The sequence below is a fragment of the Homarus americanus genome, unplaced genomic scaffold, assembly GCF_018991925.1.
Source record: "Homarus americanus isolate GMGI-L3 unplaced genomic scaffold, GMGI_Hamer_2.0 scaffold20465, whole genome shotgun sequence".
NCBI lineage: Eukaryota > Metazoa > Arthropoda > Malacostraca > Decapoda > Nephropidae > Homarus > Homarus americanus.
The window spans coordinates 7,796,889-7,820,290 of record NW_024756914.1 but is presented as its reverse complement, the minus strand read 5'-3'; the positions used below and the strand labels follow the sequence as shown (position 1 = coordinate 7,820,290).

The window sequence follows — 23,402 nt, the reverse complement described above, 5'->3', positions numbered from 1 at the left end:
AAAACTCTGTAGGTATCAAGAGAGAATGATCTTCGAGGCAGGGAATAGAAGAGACTATCTAGACTAACCTTAATAGATCGCAATGTCAGGACTAAATCTCTCACTCAACAAACTTAAGGAAATTTCAAATGTTCCTTAAAGAATATTGATGGATGAATGACATTAAATTGTGGACAACGCTGAGTTATTCAGGAAACTAACCTAACCTAAAACCAAATGAACGGTAAAGCATTAAAGGAAGATCTCTGTTGGCTTCAGCAGTGGTCAGAGGAATGGCTACCAAGATTCAACTTCATGAAATGCAAAAGATGTACTGTACACAGGCTGTACCAATAGTACAACCAAAAAGAGAATGCCAGAAAAAGGTTAGGCAGTGAGAAATTTGGCTCAGGAGTTTGTTCATATACAGTAGAATGTCGATTTAAAGCGAATCGATTTAAAATTGTTGATTTAAAACAACACCAAATTGAGGACACCATATCAATTTAAAGCGATTCTTTCCTATTTTACGCAAGTCAAATCTGGCTCGTCAAATGTAAATACACAATAATTTAAGTTTCACGCCTAATGTTTCCCGCCAGACCCGTCGTCTCTGGCCACGCTACACTGTTGCCCGCCACCCTCCCACATCCTCAGTTCTCGCACTGACACTCAAGTGAACGGACATATTGTGTGACACTATCTCCTTCTACCACGTGCATCAACCATCGCCACTATGTCCAAGAGGCTACTTCATTAACTACCCCAAATACCAAGAAATCAAGGCAAGCAATTACCAGTGGTGGGCACGGTTCCGCTAACCGCTAATTAGCGAAGCTAACTTTCTCGTTAGTGGATTAGCGTTTTCGCTAACTTTGGAAACCATTAGCGGACCAATTAGCTCCCGGTAAATTTCGTTCCGTTAACTTTAAGTCCGCTAACAAAATTTATACATGTTTTTTCCTGTCTGTTGTAAGCGTGTGACGCCGCTACGCGTGTCTCCAACAGCCAGTCAGGCACGCTTGGCTGACTGCGTGTTAGTACGTGCAAAGATATCTTGAGGGCCAAGAGAGCCACCCTGTCAGATGGCAACTTTGAGAGGCTGATGTTTATGAAGGGCAACCAGCATCATTTCGAGGCGATGGAGAAGGCCAAGCCACTGCAGCCTGAGTGAATGGAATTTTTCGATTATTAAAGTTTAATACTTTTGTTTTTACAGTAAATAAAGACTGTCAGTGTATGTTGAAAGAATCATAGAATGTAATTGTAAACTAATGTATAATTTCATTTCTCATGTATTTGTTAATTTAATTAGGATTTTTTTTTGTCAATATATTTGGTTATGCTAAGTACTGCATAAGTTCATAGCCAGGATGTCATCCAAGGTGTGCGCCAAACAAAATTTTCTAAAAACTTACTTTTCATTAAAGTTTAGAGTTTTCTGTTTATTTACATGACTAAGACCAACAATAAGTTATATAAAAATGCACTGGTATAATGACTAAGACCAACAATAAGTTATATAAAAATGCACTGGTATAATGTGTATGTGGTTGGTATTGCATATTTACATGAATAATGAATAAGGCCGATAGGGTGTATGAGAATGCAAATTAACTATTTGTGAAACTGTGTACAGTGTACACCTTGATAAGTTGATTATCATCTGATCTTGGCATGATGCTAATTGCTACCTATGTTATACAGTACTATAGTTTTTGGATTCGTTTAATACTTTCTGTCTTTTCGTACAGTAAATAAAGATTATAAATTGTATGTTGAAACTTGAATGTAAACTAATGTTAATTTCATTTGTTCATTTAATTATTTGTGTACACCTTGATCATCATCTGATCTTGGCATGCTATACCTTTTTGGAAAGCTCTATGTCGAAGCTACAAGACAACATATGAAAATTTCAGCTCTTTAGGTCTGTTTTTAAGGGTTTTAGAGCCAAAAAACAAACAAACCAAAGCTAAATTCATATAATAAAAGTTAGCGGTTAGCGCCAGCTTCCGCAAATTTTTTTAGCTGTTTAGCGGTTTAGCGTTAGCAAAGTTATGTTTTTAGTTAGCGGATTAGCGGTTAGCGAAGCTAACTTTTCGTTTAGCTGTGCCCACCACTGGCAATTACACTGGAGCAGAAAAACAAGGTGCGGGAAGCACTGCAGAGTGGAACTGGTGCTTCAAGTGTGGGGCGTCAATTTGGACTGTTGGAGAGCTCTGTCCACACTATCAAGCTCAACGAGAAGAAAATTAGAGCAGCCTATGCTTCACCAGATGTTGCCAAGGGTAAACTCCACCTGAAGTCTGCTATGTATGGTGAGACATAAGAAGCACTTAAGTTATGGGTAGAAGACATGTAGTGCCGAAAACTTCCTCTCACTGGCCCCTTGCTGCAAAACCTAGCCTACAAAATACAGTCTTGGATACTTGAAAAGGAAGGGAAGTCCATCAAAGACAGCAAGTTCACAGCAAGTACAGACTGGCTGTACAAATATATCAAAAGGACGGGGCTACGGAATGTGACGCTTTCAGGTGAAGCTGCATCTGCCGACGCAGAGGCTGCTGAGGATATGAAGAAAGTTTTGAAGGATATAGTGTTAGAAAATGGTTATTTTCAATGAAAAGTGTGGAATTGTGATGAAACTAGACTGTATTGGAAAAGAATGCCCAAGAAAACCCATCTAATGAAGAGTGAAAAGAAGGCACCAGGGTTCAAGGACAGACTGATGATTCTTCTCATGGCCAACCCATCAGGCACCGCACGAATGAAGCCACTTGTCATCCACCACACAGCTAGACCTCGTGCCTTGAAAAATGTGCTAATCCCATAACTTCCTATAATTTGGCGATCAAACAAGAAGGCGTGGATGACTTCTGATATTTTCGATGAGTGGTACATCAGCCATGCCACCCCATCATTAAAAATGTTAACAAAAACTGAACCTTAGCAACAAGGCCCTGGTTCTCATGGACAACACATCTTGCCTCTCCAAACACCTGTGCAGTGTGAATAAGGACGTAAACTTGACCTTCTTCCCTCCAAACAGGACTTCACTTATTCAGCCACTAGATCAAGGTGTTATTGCCTTGTTTAAGAGATATTATCTCAAGTTTACCATGAAGCAAATGGCTGAAGCTATGAACAAGGACAACAATATGACTGCAGCAACGTTTTGGAAGAGCTACACCATCAAAGATACCATAGCTAACTTTGCACTTGCATGGAAAAGTGTGCCAGAAACTACACTAAATGGAGTGTGGCGTAATCTATGGCCTCGGGTAGTCCATGGTTTCAAGAGCTTTGATGAAGGCGAGGACGTGAAAGACATTCTGAAGCTCGTTAAGGAAGTGAGGTGATTCAGGATTTCAAGAAATCTAAGAAAAGGATGTGAATGAACTGCTTGTCAACATGGAAGATTCTCTCACTTCTGAAGAAGTCTCGGAGATGGTGGAGATGGCGAAGAAGAGGAAGTGACAGATAAGCCCCAAGCAGCGGGTAAGGAACTGACAATTCCCAAGCTGAGGGAGTTCATGCAGCATGTCACTTCTGCCACCCAGTCTACATTGCAACATGACCCTGATATGGAACGCAGTATGCAAGTGGTGGAGGCGTTGAATCGGGCTGCATATACGTGCTCTCAGCTGCTAGATCAGATGGTTATGGCCCAGCAACAGAAGAAAATCACCTCATTCTTCCATCCATTATCCTCACCAGGTGAGTTTGTTATGAAACTGTGTGTATATTGCTTGGAAAAATAGACTTGGGTGTACGATATGTAATAATTATGTGGAAGAAATTCAATAATTTAATGAGTGTTTTCCATTCCTTCAGCTCCTGGGGTAGCTGGCCCATCTACGTCTGGGCAGACACGGCCGTCATCTAGTACTTCCCTAGTGTCAGATGCGTCCACAGCCACACCACTAGACAATGATGTGGATGATGAGCTGGCCGAGTTGGGCTCAGCATCTTCAGAGGATGAATTGCCAACCTATAGTTGAGTGAAAATCAATTTTTTATAGCTTAAAGTAATTCAAAAATAAGTTGAGAGGAAAGTGAAAGTGTTTGGTGAGTGGTAGGGATGGAGTAAGGCAGACAAGAGGGGGAGGGTGTGTGGCACCAGCTCGACCACCCTCTCACATCAGCTGATCGCTAGTAAACAGACCATTTCGTGTCCCATAATTTTAGCTGTGGTGATTTATGAGTGTTTGTTTTAACATAATACTACAAAAAACAATGTTTTGTTTATTCTAGGAGATGGGCTGAGGTGCATCTGGGTAGACTCTCAGTCTTTTGAGTATCTTGTGTTTCTCTCAAATACCAAACTAAATTATTCCATTGAAACAACACTTTGATTTAGTGCGAATTTGATTTAAAGCGACCTCTCTTGGAACATATCTCGTGTTATATCGACGTTCTGCGGTACCATTTTACAACAACGGCATCCAGTCACTTGCTCGGTGTCTGCCAAGTTGCCGGACACCGCTATTTGATTGAATCACACTGAAAAAAGTGATATTGTTTCTTGGCCAATTGTACAGCTTGACAGACATCCATAATCAACGTAAATTTTAAATACAGGTGCTCCTCTACTTACGAACGAGTTACGTTCCTGAGGCTTGTTTGTAAGTCCAATTGTTTGTAAGTCTAACTTTACTCTTGTAGATACCAAACATATTGTAAAAAATTAAAAGATTATGGATATTTAGTACAGCTATACCCTTTAATACAGCCTTAAAACCTGGCTCACTCTTTTCCTCTTAGGTAATGTTTGTTCTATCTGGAATTTTCTTCAAAATAATTCAGTCTCATCCACATTAAACACCTGTTCAGGCAGGTAACCCCCCTCAGTGATGATATTTGTATCTCTGAAAGTTTGTAAGTTGGACGTTCTTAAGTAGAGTAGCACCTGTACTGTATATCTTACAGAGGAAATTAAATTTAAAAGATATTTAACAAAAGAAAAATAATTTTAAATATATACAGTACTACATTTTATATAAAAAAGTTAAATGAAAATATACCTAACAAAAAATAATCTAAAATATATATAACAGAGGTAAGTCAACATTTAATTGTTTTATACTTTATAAAATAGTTAATCTAAACTATATTGGTACTGTATAACAAAGGAAATTTCATCTAAAATATATAAAATTAATTATTTAACAGATTTAAGTAAATTCAAAATACATCTAATAAAGGAAATTCACTTTAAAATATATACACAAAAGTTAATTTTGACATTTCTAACAAAGGAAAGTTACAACAATATTTATTAATTAAGTTCTCTTACCTTATCAACGTTGTCTTCTCTCTCTGTGCTTGTCTTCCACGTTAAGCTTCTCATTAACATTGACATATTACGGTAGAAGACCTTGTTCTGTGCCTGTCGCAAGTACAGTACCATAAGTTAACCACTTCCTAAACTACTTTGGTCCCTTAAATGTAGAACACTCATAAAATGACTTAGATTAAGCTAAAGTGACAAATGAACACAGTGTCACTAAGAGGACAGATTACAATGGACACAGTTCATCATTCACAACTTAATAAAGCATAAAACACAAACAGTAGTCAGGAAAGCTGTACCAACACATTACTTTAGTCTAAACTATAATAAAAAAATAGAATCACTACTCATATATTTCAATAGTCTCTCCCTTGAGTACAGTGGCAGCCATACTCCACTGTGGGGCTCCTTATGTTCTTCCCCAACATATATACTGTGTGTGTGTGTGTGTGTGTGTGTGTGTGTATGAGCCCCACATCAACAATTACAAGATAACAAATATAAATGCAGTATAAAAATATCAATCCACAATTTCACATGCCAGTGTTTCAGTACAAGGTTTAAAAAAAAAGAATAACAATTTAGAAAATCAATAACACTACTGTACATTTATGACTTAAATATAAAACATTTAGTTCATTGTTTTAAAACTACTGTACTAAACTCATCCAGAGTATTTGGAATATAATTTACTGTACAGTACTTGCTTATTATATACAGTAATTAGAAAAAAATTACTCAAATAAAAATGTTTCCTTAAGACAAATAAACTCATCAATAATGTTTGCAAGTTCCTTTATATTGTGGTTTATTGTTTACTTGGAGAAAAATTATTAGTTGTATAGCACCTACCAGTTTCAGTGCTTTCTCAAAACAAGTGAGAGCCCCACTCAGGTCTCCCTTCTTATACTGGCATTCTCCAAGCTCGTTCCAGGCATCAGGAAGGTTAAAGCGAGTGGCTCGACCCAATACTTCCTCAGCTTCTGAACTGTACTCTGCTGTGGCATTAAGAGCTCGACCACGCAGAAAATACAGTTCTCCTTTGGAATTTGGACTGACCTGGTCTGATTAATAAAAAAAAAAATTTACAAAAATAAAAAACTTAAAATAATTAATATGACAAATATCCTTGGTATTTAAATCAAACATATGGCTTAATTAATACAGTATTTAGGAAGTACAGTACTGTAATGCATTTACAGTACAGTACAGTACAGGCATCCCCCGGGTTACTATATTTCGCCTATAATATCGGGTTAAAGAAAAAAATCGCTCTTACGGAATTTTTAAAAAATAAATAAAAATATTCTTAAAAAATTCAATTTTTAATTGTATTTTTTTTTTCAAAATTTTTAAAGATTATTTCATGTGGATCCACCTGTGGTAGCAAAACGGTGCCAAAGGTTTCGGTCTGCTTGAGTCTCCAGCCAACTTTGATAGGTTGAAAAGGCAGCGGAGAGAAGGGGTATCACATTTGGGGATGGATTACATGACCTCACTCAATGAACCCACAGAGGGCGACATCACTTTACCTGGAGACCTGACAACGATATCCTCACAAAATATGATGGTTGAGGATGACCTGATCACGAGATCTGAGGTTGACGAGTTCCACAACAATTTAAATACTGAGTTACTTAATGCACAAAGGCAGAACATACCAAACAAAAAACTCAGATCAGACAACAATGACCCTAAATGGATAAACAATTATTTAAAGAATATTATTGGACAAAGGTAGGCTATAGGTAGAAGAATAAATCGTGGTGAAGTTTACCTCCGAGATTATTATAAGTGTTTAGACCGAGATAAGAAAAGCAAAGAGGAATAATGAACTGGAGGTAGCAAGGGAGGCAAAGTCAAACCCCAAGGGATTCTTTCAAATGTATCAAACTTAAACACGAGAAAACATTGGACGAATACAGTCAGATACCAGCGAGCTAACTGATAATGACGGAGAAATGATACCCGAGTCACCTACTATATACAGAGATAGTGAAGAAATAGATTATGTGAGATAGTAGTGACTGGTAACGACATTAGTAAGCAAATAGACAAGTTAAAGCCTCATAAGTCACCAGGTCCCAATGAGATATTTGCCAGAGTATTAAAGGAATGTAAAGAAGAGCTTAGTATGCCCTAAGCAAAATTATTTAACGTGTCCTTAAAAATGGGTGTAGTACCAGAATCCTGGAGGATAACGAATGTGATACCGATTTTCAAGAAGGGAGATAGTTCACTATCCTCTAACTACCGTCCAATCAGCTAAAAATTAATTGCAGGCAAATTACTGAAAGCAATAATTTCAAACTATTCGAAATCACCTGGAGAAGCACAAGTTGATCAATGATTCCCAACATGGCTTCACAAGCGGGCGTTCATGTTTAACTAATCTATTAATACAGTAAAACCTTGATTAACCGCCCACATATGGGGGGTAGGGGCCGACGGATAATCCAAAAGGTCGGTTAATACTGTAGTAAATAAAGTCTACGGAAATAAAGCATACATTTTCAAAGTACCTATCCTTAACCTACCTCATTTAAGCCCCTCTATTCATTTTTGTTCATTTGCCATTCATATTTCAATAGCATTTGCTTTAAAACATTAACCACTTTAGTAAATAAATATGAACCAGCACAGAAACCGTGAATAAAAATGGAAAAGTCAAAGAACATATGGCATCACGAAAATTGTGACCAAGTCCCAGGTTGCTGATCTGTCTTTCTGCCTCATTTACACACAATTGCAGGGGTCTCAATTGTTTCTCTTACTTTGACAACACAACATACATATATTGTTTCTCACTCTTGAATTTTTGTTCATTTTTGCATTTTTTTATGGTTCTTTATTATAGTATTATCATTATCATTATTATTACATTATCCCCCCAGGCCCCGATGTGGGTCAGTGACCTGTGCCTGGGTGGGTTAATCCCTGTAAAAAAAAAAAAAAAATTAGGGGTCCGGGATCGGCGGTTAATCCGAAAGTCGGTTAATCGAGGGTTGGTTAATAGAGGTTTTACTGTATTCTTTTCAGCTGTTTTCGAATCAGTGGACGAGGGACACGACTATGATGTGGTATATCTTGACTTTAGCAAAGCCTTCGACAGAGTCCCCCACGAAAGACTAATAAGAAAAGTGGAGGCTCATGGTAGTGGAGGAGATATTCTAAAATGGATTAGTGCGTGGCTACAGGACATAAAACAGCGAGTGAGCATTAACGGCACTAAATCCGATTGGAGTAACGTCTCAAGTGGAGTACCCCAAGCGGGGTTGGAAAAAAATCATGATTTTTTTAAAAAAATAAAAAAATCGATTTATTTGATTTAAATCAGATTTTTTTTATTTAAATAAATTTTTTTATTTTTTTACTAATTGCAATAAAATAGTATTTTTAAACCATAAAAAAGTATTTTTCAACCAAAGCTTATTCAGGATAATAAACAGAAAATTGGCATTAAGATATTTATGCAGTAGATGTACCAATGGAATTTAACACAATAATATTCTTTTTGTAAAATAAAAGAAAACTGGTAACATATCTTACATTTGAGTGCACAAATCCAAACGTAATAATGAAATTTAACATAAATGCTCTTATAGGATTACAGTGTTTCAAAAATTAATAACCTAACTTCTTCAAGTCAACAGAATAATATTCTCATTTTGTAAAAAAAATAATACTGGTTACAAGTTTATTTTCTTACATTTGTAGGATTATAGTGTATTAAGAATTACCGGTAATAACTTCAAGTCAACACAATATTCCCATTCTGTAAACAACAAAAACAGTTCAAAACATTTAAATTAGCTTAGTTGAACATTGAAATGCTTATGTACTGTGACAAGCTTAGATGCCTTTTCCTGTCCTAGGCAATTTCTTACCTTTGAGTGTACAAATCCATAAGTGGAAAAAATTCTCTCAACCCCTGCTGATGATGCAACAGCTGTAAATAATTGCCTAGGAACATCCATTACATTTTCTGTCATATCATTGGCAAAATACTGCCACCAAGCAAGGGGTGAGAGAGATTTTACATCTTTACCAAAATAGACCTCTTTAAATGGTGCACTTCTTCCATGGAAGGACATTAATGTTGAAAGGAAATGTGGAAGAGACTCGCACACATACTGTTCTGCAATGTCTCGCTGCTCAGGAGTCAGATGTCTGCCCTGATAACCTTGAATCTATCACATTAGCTAGAAAATGGGCAGGTGTCAATGCTACTTTGATTCTTTTTTCAAAATTATCCATATCCTTCTTATCTGTTAAATACTCCTTATTATCAGTTTTCAGTTTTACCCAGATTTCTACAGCATCACTTAATAGGGTATGTTCTCTCTGCACACAGTCCAATGCCACAGCAATGGGCTTAAGTCTCTCTAAATAGTCTTCTGCAGTTCTTTTTAATACCTTATCATTAACTTTCCTTTCAATTTTCTTATCAAAGTCTTCAATATTTTCTTTGCACACTTTGACAAGGGTCTCCCAGTTCTTTAAATAAGATTCAATAGAATCTGTCACTGTGTTCCATTGTGTGTCTGATGGCATTACTAGCATTATTCCTCCTGCTCTTCAATACAAAGATCCTGGGATGTGATGATTTCTGAAGTACTTAATGATTTCAGTAATGTGCTCCTTAATGTTCTTGATTTGCAGGTCTTGTGAAAGAAAATTTAACAGGTGTGCAGAGCAACTATATGTTATAATGGATTTATCTTGTCCGAATTCACTACTCATTTTTGCCATATTAGCAGCATTATCTGTTACACAGCTTCTTACTGTGCATCCAAATTTGTCTTCACACTTTTTTGTAGCACATTCAGCTAATTTCAACAGATATTCAGCTGTGTGTCTTGATTCTGTGTCTAGAGTCAACAAGATAAATACGGTTGTCCGCTGTTAAAGTTATACATACTATAGGCTCATTATGGACATTACTCCATCCTTCCATGGCCATGCAAACTGTATTCCCACTAAGTTCTTCTGAATAATTCTTAATCACTGAATCGTAGGCTTGATCCAAAAGAGACCCTCCAATTTGATGTCTATTAGATGGAACATATCCTGGTCTTAGCATTTTAATCATCTTGATAAACTCTTCATGCTCCACTGTTCGGAAGTAGTTTTTATCACAAAACCAGTTATGCTTCTTTGATCAGAAATAATACTTATGTTGTTTAAAAAGAACATACTAAGTGATAAAAATAGAATATCTGAATATGTATAGCCTAGTGCCTACAGCCTGTTCACTTTAGTTTTGCAAAAATTTACAGCCCCTTGCTCCTTATTGACTGATATATAATGCCGGGAGAAGAGAATATGTACTACAGTTCTTCTGAATTTCAATAGTATTTATTATCTTAGTTAACAATATATTTCATGTAAATATATACATTAATAATGAGACCTTATGATATGATCAAAGTTTCGCAAAACTGGAGAGAACAGACTATAGTACAGTACATAATTATGTAAATCCAAATAATGTTATTAGCCTGCTGCATTGCATATACTTTTCAATCATGTAGAATAAAAAGAAAAAACAGTTATTAGTAAAAAAACAATTTTGATTTAAATCATGATTTTTTTACTCTGATTTAAATCGATTTAAGTCATGTGATTTAAATCATTTGATTTAAATCATAACAACCCTGACCCCAAGGCTCAGTACTTGGACCATTATTATTTATTATACAGTGATCCCTCGGTTAACGAATTACCTTCCATAAGAATCTTCATTTTGATTCACGAACAAAAATTTGGTTAATGAAATTCTTACAAAATCATGTCAACATGTTTTCGCTTGCTCACCAGCTGGAATATTAGTCCGCCAATACAGTAATCGGTTCTAGGGCTTAAATTCGTTCCCATTTGAGTAAATATCAAGAAGGTTGTACTATTTAATAATTTTCCAAGTTTTATATTAAAATTATTAGTTATTCTAACACTTATTTAACATAATTGGAGTACAGGAAACTAGTTTTTGGTGTGCCAATCAGTCACTTGACTCACCAACCAAGGCGTCAGTTTGTATCTCTGGTCAGTGGAGGTAACATCTTGCTTGTGGCTCTCTTGAACATAAACTATTTTTATGTTTTTACAGTACAATTATTTGTCATTCTGAAATTTATTTTACATATTGACAATATATAGTGCAGTGCAGTGTTCATTTAAAGAAAATAATCTTGAATTACACCTAGTGAACTTAAAATTTTATGGGTGAAATGACGGCATGAAGCATGGGGTGATTTCTCTTCCGCCCCCATCATCATCATCAACCAGGAGCCTTCTACATACACACCTCAAAGTAAGTGTACTTTACTGCATTTATTTTTACTTTGTACTGTATGTAATTTTCGGTGAGCTGGAACCAATTAACCAAAAACCCATTGAAACAATGGTTTCGGTTAATGAAATTTTCGGTTAACGAACGACCTTCTGGAACGAATTGTGTTCGTTAACCGAGGGACCACTGTATACATAAACGACATAGTTATCGTCATAGACAGCAACATAAGTAAATTTGCTGATGACACTAAAATAGGGCGAGTAATTAAATCTGACGTGGACTCTGCAAAACTACAGGAAGATCTATCCCAAAAAATTTTTTGAATGATCTGAAAAATGGCAGATGAAATTCAATGAGGACAAATGTAAAGTACTTAGTCTAGGAGATGAAAACAGAGAAACACGATATCAGATGAACAACGATGGCATAGAGAAATCCGAATGCGAGAAAGATTTAGGAGTAATGATAAGTAGGAATCTTAAGCCAAGTAAACAATGTGTATTTGCTCGAAACAAGGCTAATAAAGTACTTGGGTTCATACAAAGGAGTGTTAGTTACAAAACTAGAGAGGTCATCCTGAAACTATATCTTGCGCTTGTGAGACCTCACTTGGATTACGCAGTTCAATTCTGGTAACCGTATTACAGAATGGATATAGAATCCTTGGAAAGAATTCCGAGCAGAATGACAAGACTAATCCCGGGCATTAGGAACCTCGAGCACAGAGAAAGGTTTAAAGCATCTTAATTTGCACTCCCTCGAGAGACGTAGAGTGAGGGGAGATATGATAGAGGTTTATAATTGGAAGTCAGGGCTAAACAAAGGGGATATAACAAAGGTACTCAAACTATCCAACCAGGAGTGAACTCATAACAATGGTTTTAAATTCAACAAATTCAGATTTAGGTGCGATAGGTAAACATTGGTTTGGAAATAGAGTAGTGGATGAATGGAACAAGTTACCAAACATCATTATTGACCCAAATACGATGGATAGCTTCAAACATAGGTTGGATGGATATATGAGCAATAGGGGTTGGGTGTACTATATATGGGACTGCTCAGTATGGGCCAATAGGCCCACTGCAGTTTCCTCCATTCTTATGTTTTTATGTTCTGCTTTCCCTCAGTTTTCTGGACTGTATTACAAGTGTTGTACTGTGCATTCTTATTCAAGATGAGTGGAAATAACTAACAGTGGTGCTAAAAAGAGCACAAAAGGGAATTACCTTAGAGACAAAATTAGATGTGTTGAGGAGGTTTGACCAGGTGACAAACTGAGTTACATTGCCAAAACTCTAGGCCTGGCTACCTCCACTGACGGAACAATCTGTGATAACAAAGAGAAAATGTGGGCTAGTGCTCAAGTTGCTACTCCACTGTCATCCTGTACTCTTTATTTTCATCCAAGTGATGTAATGATTAAAATGGAATGCTCACTCAGTGTGTGGATAGAGGACCATACCAAGCAAAATGTGGCCATCAACACAGATTTAAGGCAGGAGGAAGGTGTTAGTTTTGATGAATAGCCCTTTAATGCCAGCAAAGGTGGTTTGAGCATTTCAATAAACGTTCAAACCTACACAACATTACGATGGTCGGTGAAGCAGCTAGTGCTGATACTGAGGCTGCCAAAAACTATCCTGCTGAACTAAAAGCAATAATTGAGGCTGATGGATACACACCACAGAAGGTGTATAATGTTGATGAAACTGGCCTCTTTTGGAAGTACATGCCTTCCAGAACCTTTATTTCAACTGAGGAGAAAACGGCTTCCAAAGATCGTGTGACTCTCCTGTTTGGGGGTAATGCACCAGGTGATTTGAAGCTAAAGCCCATGTTTGTGTACCACTCAGAAAATTCCAGGGTTTTCAAAGGCTGCAACAAATCCAGGTTACCTGTAATATGGCACTCCAATACGAAAGCATTGATGACTGGCAGCCTCTTCCAAGATTGATTTACTAACTGCTTCTGTCCTGCTGTAGAAAGGTACAGTAACCAACAAAATATTGCCAACAAAGCCTTGTTACTTCTTGATAATGCTCCCAGCTGCCCTGTTAACCTTAATGACCTTTCACCTAACATCGGGGTTGAGTACCTGCCCAAGAACACAACTTCCATGCTACAGCCTTTGGATCAAGGTGTGATGGCCAGCTTTAAGGCCTACTATCTATGCAGGACATTCAGACAACTTATGCTGCAATTGATGGAGAGGAACACTTAGAGATTTCTGGAAACAATTTAACACCAAGAATGCTAAAAACAACATTGCTGACTCCTGGGATGAGGTGAAAAATACAACAATGAATGATGTGTGGAAGAACATCTGGCCAGATTGTGTTCATGTTTTCCAAGGTTTTCCCCAGGTTCAGACCTTGGATGAGGTGCAACAGGAAATTGTAGACCAGGCTGGTGTTGTAGAGCTGTTAGTGTCACACAGAGAGGATCTGTCCAATGAGGTTCTATTATTAATGGAGGAGGAGTGAGCTGCTGCTGAGGAACAGGAGGACACCGGTACAGAAGTTGTGTCATCCTGTGAAATGTCAACAAAGGTTTTGTCCACAATGCTTAGTCAACTGCAAGATCTGATATAAACTGCTGAGACACATGATCCAGACCATGATTGCAGCCTCAAGTTTAAAAGAGAATTGGAGAACGCCATGAGGGGATATAAGGATCTGTTCATTGAGAAATTGTACCATCAACGACAGACCACATTGGACAAGTTCTTTGCCCCAAAACCTCAGCCAGCAGCCCAAGGAGATGATGAGGATGATCTACAAGGAGAGGCAGGAGTCTCCCCCCCCCCCCCAGTAACACCAATTGCACCACCTCACCTCCTGCAGCACTCAATATTGTTTCGGGTAAGTAAAAATTGGGTCTTTTGTTCTCTTATTATCATGTCACATCATGAATGACTCATTATGTGGTTAAATCCATCTAATTTCATACATATATGTGCTTGTGTCACCTTTTTGGGCCTCAAAATTTTTTCATATGAATACATATCAACTTTTATAATAGAAGTACAGTACAGCTCCTCCCCGACTTACGACCTACTTGACTTAAGTCCACCCGCACTTACGACCTGCCTCAGTTGTACCAAAAAATTTTAAAATTACGTATTTTCGAGTCCGGACGTTAGTGATTGCGCTGTGTACTGACAAAATTTTCGTTTGTAATTCACTTTAAAATGGCTGGCAAGCTCAAAAGTGAGAGTTTTGTGGTGCTGAGAAGAAAAAGAAACCCCCATTTTCGATTTTCTATGTGTTATTTAAACATTTCCGACTTACGACCATTTCGACTTACGACCTGGATGTCGGTCCCTAACCCCGTCGTAAGTCGGGGAGGAGCTGTATAGTATATGAGAAAAATTGCTTCGTGTTACAGAATTTTGCGCTACGGAAAGATTTTTTCAGAACGGAACTCTTCTGTAACCCAGGGGACGGCTGTACTATGGTCTCTCTGCCTGATGGCAGTAAAACTTTTGTAGAATTCTCATATTGTATCTCTATTAACCTTAATTTGGAAGCTGGATCCTTATGCATATTATCTGCCCTGATGGGGAGATGTGTGGAATCTAAAAATGAGTAACATTATAAAATTACTGTGTCAGTGTCACTGATACTTTTCAATTGGATGGGAATCTTTAACAGCATTGCCACATTGCTTGGGGGAGACCAACTTCACTGTTAAAAGTGGTGAAAAAACAAAAGCTTTTATTTTACCTTTTATTCTTATTTCTATTTATTTACTTACTTTTACTCTTCCTTTATCCTCTAATTCTCTTTTCTTATTCTTAATCTTTCTCTGTTCTTTATACTCGTGAGATGAGGGAAGGTTAGGAGTGAAGGTAGCTAGGGAATGTGAAGGGAGGAAGGGTGCAGGTAGTCCCTCCCTCTGGTCAACTTTCCCCCACACTGAGGACAGGTAGAGAGGGAATAGCTAGGAATAGGAATAACCTAAGATAATTGAGACACTAGGAGAAACAGGTGATAGGTTATGTTATTACTAATGGGTTCACTGTATTATTGTACTGTACCACCAAGACACTTATAACACATCAACCTTTCTCAATAAGGGAGGGATGAATTATGACTCTTAGTAATGGTAACTGCATTTATTGAATACTTTCTATTAGTGTTTGACAATTATACTTCAAACAATAAACATACCTTCCTAGCTAGTTAAACAGGGCTCACATGAATCACAATACATTTTGTGAAACAGATAAACCTGAAGGTACTTACACATATATGTCCTGCCATGTGGGAAGGTGACGTCTTTACGTCACTTTGCCAAACCAGACTGTGTTTCAAAACCGGGCGTCTGCCTTGGTGGGGCATGAACTCAGCCTCCAGCCAATCAGCACAGTTAGGCCCATGACATCACATGCAGAGGCCACTGTGATTGGTTCACGCGTCAGGCACTCCTTGTTTGTGTCATGGCGGGTAATGTTTATCTAAGCTGAATTTTCTGTATTTCTCTAAACATGACACAATCTACTTCAAAAAAACATGGCAATGTTACAGTGGGGTGGAGGTGAATGTACAGTACAGTCGACTTACTGTCGGTGTGTCACAACTAAACTAAAACCTTATGTCTTAGTTGGGCCTCACAGTCATACACTGCATCACAGACAGCGCCACAATTTCTCAGTACCTTCCGCTCTACAGTACAGTACTGTATATATTTCACTTAGTATCTTTATTATTGGCTTATAATCATTGTTTACACTTTAAACTTTAAAAACATGTTTTCTAGCATTTTAAGACATTTGGGGAAGGTTTTTTCACAGGAATGTATGTCAGCTATTATATTGGAAATACTGTACAGTATATGAGAAAATACGATCGAATTTATGAAAGGATTATCAATAATGGAACCCTTTCATAAATTAGGAAATGGCTGTACAGTATTGCATAAGGATTGATCAGTAACATGCTGAAAGAGAGATATCAAATATATGTTACCCCAAAATAAGCACATAACATGGACACTGTCATAATCCTCAGGAAGAAGCAGGTAAAGGCACATGAAATGAATTCTCTCTGGAGATCAGTCAGTTGGTAACTAATTCAGTGAGGAAATACAGACCTTTAACATCATCTATGAACTGTATTGTCTTATGTATTTCTTGCTGTACCCGCTGAGTTTTATTAGCGGCATCTTCAATACCATAAGTCTTGAAGTACTCATCACGAAATTTGAAGAGGTCCACCACTCTCTCCTGCAATGATGATGTTGTGTGATACTTGTACACATACACTCAACTCTCACACCACCCACCTACACATGTTTGTCACTGAAGAGAGACAAATAATACAACCATGCTATGATTTAATTATACTTCTGATCAACCTTGGTGTTTAGGATGATGACTTAACTTTATATTTACTGTGTTTGTAATGATTATAACAAGATAATAATGTACAGTACCGAGTGTATAAGGTCAGGTTGAGTAGTTCTTAAGAATATATCTACTAACATCTGGCTCACATCACCAACTCTGTAGATAAATACTATCACCACATGGTGGTCACTGTATAAATCTGTAAGTTATACTTAAATCTGTGTTTGTGCTGATGTTTCTCCATAAAGCAACAGTACAGTACAGCAGTTATCAATGTCACAAGTTCATCTGAGAGCTGGAGTAATGAAGGCCCTCAGAGCTCGCCTTGCACCACGCAACCTACAATAGGGTCAGGATGGCTTAAATAAATGAAAAGTGCACCCGGCTACAGTACAGGTATTGTGTAGCGAACAATTTCTTCAACTCCCTGGCTCCTTACAGCATTATTATAACTGTTACTTTATTACTTTTACTGAATCAAATTCTTTTTCATAAATCCTGAACAATAGCTGTCAGTAACGTTCACTGTGCTGTACCTCCAAAATACACTACATCTCCCTCAAATTGTAAACATTATTACCACAATGATCCTTCCCTCTTGGTAAACATTTTCACAATAACTTAATATTTAAGTGACAAGAGGCTAAACAATGTGTAGTTTCTTTCAAGTGTGAGACACATCAACCTGTCTATCTTTGGTCTCTAAATTAGCATTACTTACCCTTATTTGCTCTATGGCTGTCATAGTAAGGTCCTGTTAGGAGAAGTTTGTCCTCCTGCAACAATACACACCAGTGTACCTCTCCTTCCGTTGACTACACTAGAGGACGTAACACTGTGGAAGACTTTTCACTCTCTTCTTCCTACTCCACCACCTGCTTGTTTATTGTTCACTGTTCTAAACTGAGTTCTCTTCCATTACACCAGACGCTAGCAAACCACAGCTACACACCATCCTAGTATTAACTATGATTCTGGCTGAGTTGTCCTGGTACATACACAACCTGGAAATGATTAAAGATGCACCAGTTAAAATAAGGGGGAGACACAATAAAAGAGACTAACTGTGTTATCATGTACTGTATTGAGGAGAAAATTGGGTCAGTCACTTAAGGTCGTCTTAATTTATTTTACTGAATGGCAAAACAAAAAATAAATATGGTTCCAAACAGAAAATGAAATAATTTTGGTAAGGGAATAATGGTTATTATTACATATACAGTCGGCCCTTAACATATGCGGGTTTACCATACACGGATACGCAAATATGCGGATTGCCCCGCCGGAGGAATATTCTGTACATTTTAGTAATTGAAGTACATTCAAATTGCGCGCCATTCAAATCGCGCGCGGCACAGCACACTGCACACCGCCCGCCAACCCACACACATACACATACACGCATCGCGCGTCACACCACCCCGTGCTCCCTCACTCAGTCAGTCTCGCTGTAACCACACTTGTGTTGACATCAGCATTGTAGGTCGACCCTGATTTTTTGACCAAAAAATCGTTAATTTATGATATTCCTTGTTTATAGGTCGACCCAAGTTTTTGAGGGTACAGTATTGGAACACCAAAACCTTCACGTCCTATAAACTGAGGCGCACCGTGCCTGAAACACCGAGTGCCGAAGGCAAATTGTTTACCAATTATTATTACGACACTTTACACTGAAACGCGGGTAGTTTCAACAAAAATATTGTATATTTCCATTCAAGTATTTATTCAAGTCAATTAGGAGGGAATATTATTGTAATACAACAGTTTTTTAACTGAAAACCATTCGAAAAGCGATTACGGTAACATCTTTTGAACGAAAGAAAGCGAGTCATTGCTTTCGTCACGATTTTATCCCACTTTCCACTGTAATAAGTACGTCATTTCAGCAAAAATATTACATTTCCGTGAATGTATTATATCAAGCACAGTATGAATAGAATATCACTAATATAACAGTATTTTAACCGAAAACTATTAAAAAAACGAGTAACATATCTTGAACATCGGAAGGTTAGGTAAAGTCTTTTGTTTTCATGTAGTTTATCCTAATTTACATTGAAATACATTACGTTCCAGCAAAACTACTGTTTATTTCTGAGAACATGGATATGTAATATTTTTGCTGAAATGATGTATGTACTACAGTGAAAAGTGGGATAAAATCGTGACGAAAGCAATTACTTTCGCTTTCTTTCGTTCAAAAGATGTTACCGTAATCGCTTTTCGAATGGTTTTCAGTTAAAAAACTGTTGTATTACAATAATATTCTATCCTAATTCACTTGTGATGCAACAGTTTTTTAACTGAAAACGATTCGAAAAACACGTGTACGTCTAGCTGATACGGCAGAGCCCTGGTCACGGAGGCTTTGTTTTTGCATCGGCCCTTCTTCAGCAGCTTTTAAGATTAGCGTACGTTGAAATTGTGCTTACCGGTATATTCTTATTTTCTTGCTTCTTAATTTCCAGAAATATAACAAGTTTGTATATAATACAATGTTACGGTACTTTTAATTTACAAGTATTCATTTTTAAAAATACAGAAGACACCAAACAAATACCAGTACTACGGTTATTTGCGTGACTCTCCCGCCAAAAAAGACCAAACAGCTGGTACTCTCTCCCTCAGCCCTACCAAAAATAGCCCAATGACATCTTTCTTGTTTATTCTCTTCCAATTTCTCACTTTAACTGGTATTTTTTACTTCATATTGCCTACATCAGATAAACTACAGTAATCGAGGTTAGACACTGTTATAAATTTGATTACCGGGTACTGGTAGGTGCCGTTAGAACCACCTGACCCGACCAACAGTGTTGCAAGTCAGACACAGCATTTTTTTTTTTACATTTTTGGTGTCTCCATTTGTTAATTTTTTTTCTGTGGGGTTTGCACAATAGTAAACTGTTTTACCTACAGTATTGTTAAACGATTTGGGAAAAGAAATACTCAGTAACTTAAAATTTTAAACGGAAAATCTTGAAACTGGCAACTGTGTGCTAAGACGATGACAAGGAAAATTATTTTGATGGATTTTCATGAAAATATTCAGAAATATGGTATCGTAGTATTTATTCAAGTCAATTAGGATAGAATATTATTGTAATACAACATTTTTTAACTGAAAACCATTCGAAAAGCGATCACGGTAAAATCTTTTGAACAACGAAAGAAAGCGAAAGTCATTGTTTTCGTCATGATTTTATCCCACTTTCCACTGTAATACGTACGTCATTTCAGCAAAAATATTACATTTTCGTATTTATTTCTGAGAATATATTCATTCAGTCACAGTTAAGGTAAAATATACTTGTGATGTAATATTTTAATGAAAATACCCGGTATTTAGAAATACGGTATCGTAGTTTTCTTTTGTTTCAAATTTAATTAACAAAGATTGATGTTTCAAATGTAATGAACAAAAATTTATGTATCTATAAATAAACTTTATAAAATGAATACATTCTGTTTTACATCGTCCTGTGCATACCATACCATGCATTTGGCTACTTTGGGCTTGCTATGATGACGCAAGAGATCTGCCCTGGCAACTGTACCGACACTCACAGCTGGTGGTGCGTCGTTTCCATTGTTTACTGGTAGTTACTGGTAAATATTTTTCAATCTAACGAAACTATTACTCGTTTAGAGGTCGACCCCCAATTTTTTGCCAAAAAATTTGGTCTTAAAAACTCGAACTACACACAGGTATATACGGTAAATAAGGACATCGGGGGCCAGGGGTGTTTTTAAGGGGGGGGGGGGCAGCAAAAGTACATGGATTTTTAACATTCACGGTATCTCTGTTACCTAACCCCCGCGTATGTTAAGGGCTGACTGTATACAGTGGTCCCTTGGGTAACGAACACAATTCGTTCCAGAAGGTCGTTCGTTAACCGAAAATTTTGTTAACCGAAACCATTGTTTCAATGGGATTTTGGGTACTTGGTTCCAGCTCACCGAAAATTACATACAAACTAAAAATAAATGCAGTAAAGTACACTAACTTTGAGATGTGCATGTAGAGGGCTCCTGGTTGATGATGATGGGAATTAGAAGTGGGGGTGGAGGAGAAGGGAGAAGAGAAGGCAGTGGGGGTGGAAGAGAAGTCACCCCATGCTTCATGCCGCCATTTCACACATAAAATTTTGAGTTCACCTGGTGTAATTCAAGATTATTTTCTTTAAATCAGCACTGCACTGCATTATATATTGTCAATATGTAAAATAAATTTCAGAATGACCAATAATTGTACTGTATAAACGTAAAAATAGTTTATGTTCAAGAGAGTCTCAAGCAAGATGCTACCTCCACTGAGCAGAGACACAAACTGACGCCCTTCTGGGGGAGTCACGTGGCTAAAAACTAGTTCCCTGTACTTCAATTATGTTAAATAATTGTTAAAATGACTAATAATTTTAATAAAAGACTTGGAAAATTATTGAATAGTACAACCTTCTTGATATTTACTCAAATGGTAACGAATTTAAGCCCTAAAACCGATTACCGTATTGGCGGACTAATACTCCAGCTGGTGAGCAGGCGAAAGCATGTTGACACGATTTCGTAAGGATTTCGTTAACTGAATTTTTTTTCGTTAATCGAGTTGAAGATTCTTATGGAAGGTAATTCGTTAACCGAAGCGTTCGTTAACCGAGGGATCACTGTACTGTGCAGTAGAGCAACATCACCTCTTATGGGTGATGCTCTTCAACAGGTGTCTGTGATTTATAGGCAAGGCTCCTGCTAAGGTCTATACAGTACCCTTACCTATCATGAAGATAAAGTGATTTTAAGGGAGTCCAAGTAGTATACAGTGATCCCTCGGTTAACGAACGCCTCAGTTAACGAAATTTTGGTTAAAGAATTACCTTCCATAAGATTCTTCACTTTGGTTAACGAAAAAATTTCGGTTCACGAATTCCTTACGAATTTTTCCCAACATGTTTTCGCTTGCATTTGGCTGCTCACCAGCTGTAGTATTAGTCTGCCAATACAGTACAGTAATCGGTTCTAGGGCTTAAATTCATTACCATTTTAGTAAATATCAGGAAGGTTGTACTATTTAATAATTTTAAAAGTTTTATATACAATTTTTTAGTCATTTTAACTATTATTGAACATAATTGAAGTACAGTACAGGAAACTAGTTTTTTGCGCGCCAAACAGCCACTCAACACACCAAGCTTGGCGTCAGTTTGTTTATCGGTTCAGAGGAAGGAACATCTTGTTGGAGACTCTTCAACATAAATGCTTTTTGTCTGTGTTTCCAGTCAAATTATTGGTCATTTTGAAATATATTTTACATATTGATAATACATAGCGCAGTGCAGTGTTCATTTCAAGAAAATTTTCTTTATTTACAGCAATAAAACTTAAAATTTCAGTGTTGAAATCGAATCCAGCATGGCTCCCAAGAAATCGAGAAAAGTTATTTAAATCCAGGTAAAGCAGGAAATCATAAAGAAACATGAACAAGGCATTAGAACAAATGTGCTTAGTAAAGACTATGACATGTCGGCATCAACTGTGTCAACAATTCTTGCACAGAAAGACAAGTTGATATTAGAAACAGAGAGGTTACTTCTCATTTGGATCAGGGAAAAGCAAATGAAAGGTGATTCAGTTTCTACAAAATTTATTTGTGAAAGGGCCAGGGAGATTTACGAACATTTAAAGGCAGATCAACCTGGTTCTTCTGAAACAGAGTTCGAAGATTTTCGGGCAAGCAAGGGTTGGTTTGAAAAATGTAAGAAAAGAAGTGACATTTTCAGTGTTATTAGACATGGTGAGGCTGCAAGTGCAGATAAAGAAGGAGCAGCAAAGTTTGTAGTGGACTTTAACAAACTGCTGGATGAAGAAAATTATCTTCCACAGCAAGTGTTCAATGTGGACGAAACTGGGCTGTTTTGGAAGAAAGTGCCCAAAAGAACATTCATCACCAGAGATGAAGCCTCTTTACCTGGGCATAAACCCATGAAAGACTGTCTCACTCTATTGCTTGGTGCCAATGCTTCAGGGGATTTCCGACTGAAGCTTATGCTTGTCTACCACTCTGAGAACCCCAGGGTGTTCAAACAACAAAAGGTGGTAAGAGGAAAGCTTGGAGTTTATTAGAAGTCCATCCGTAAGGCAAGGGTGACAAGACAGCTCTTTAATGAATGGCTCTTCTCCTTATGGATAATGCCCCTGGTCATGACCCTGAACTTGCCAGCACTTTGGAGGATCAATTTGACTTTGTCAAAGTGTTGTTTTTGCCTCTCAACACTACATCACTCATACAGCCAATGGACCATAATTTGATCAGCAACTTCAAGAAGTTGTACATGAAGAAAATGTTCAGGAGGTGTTATCAGGCAACTTCCACTGATCCTGAACTAACAATGAAACAGTTCTGGAAGACACAATTCAACATCCTGGAGGCTGTAAAATTGATTGTGTCATCATGGCGAGAAGTCTCCATTAAATCTCTCAAT

General features: G+C 37.4%; 1 protein-coding gene across 2 annotated transcripts in view; it reads right to left on the bottom strand.

Moving 5' to 3' along the window:
• LOC121857103 (tetratricopeptide repeat protein 5-like) overlaps positions 1 to 23,402 on the bottom strand; it is a 94,705-nt gene that overhangs the window by 38,034 nt on the left and 33,269 nt on the right. For both annotated transcript variants that reach the window (XM_042352978.1, XM_042352977.1), the window contains exons 2-5: positions 17,645 to 17,927; positions 16,668 to 16,800; positions 6,128 to 6,339; positions 5,279 to 5,371 (exon numbers count right to left, since the gene is read on the bottom strand). In XM_042352978.1, the coding sequence (XP_042208912.1) occupies positions 5,279 to 5,371; positions 6,128 to 6,339; positions 16,668 to 16,800; positions 17,645 to 17,668 (462 nt within the window). In that variant the 5' untranslated portion in view covers positions 17,669 to 17,927. The remainder of the gene's footprint in view (positions 1 to 5,278; positions 5,372 to 6,127; positions 6,340 to 16,667; positions 16,801 to 17,644; positions 17,928 to 23,402) is intronic.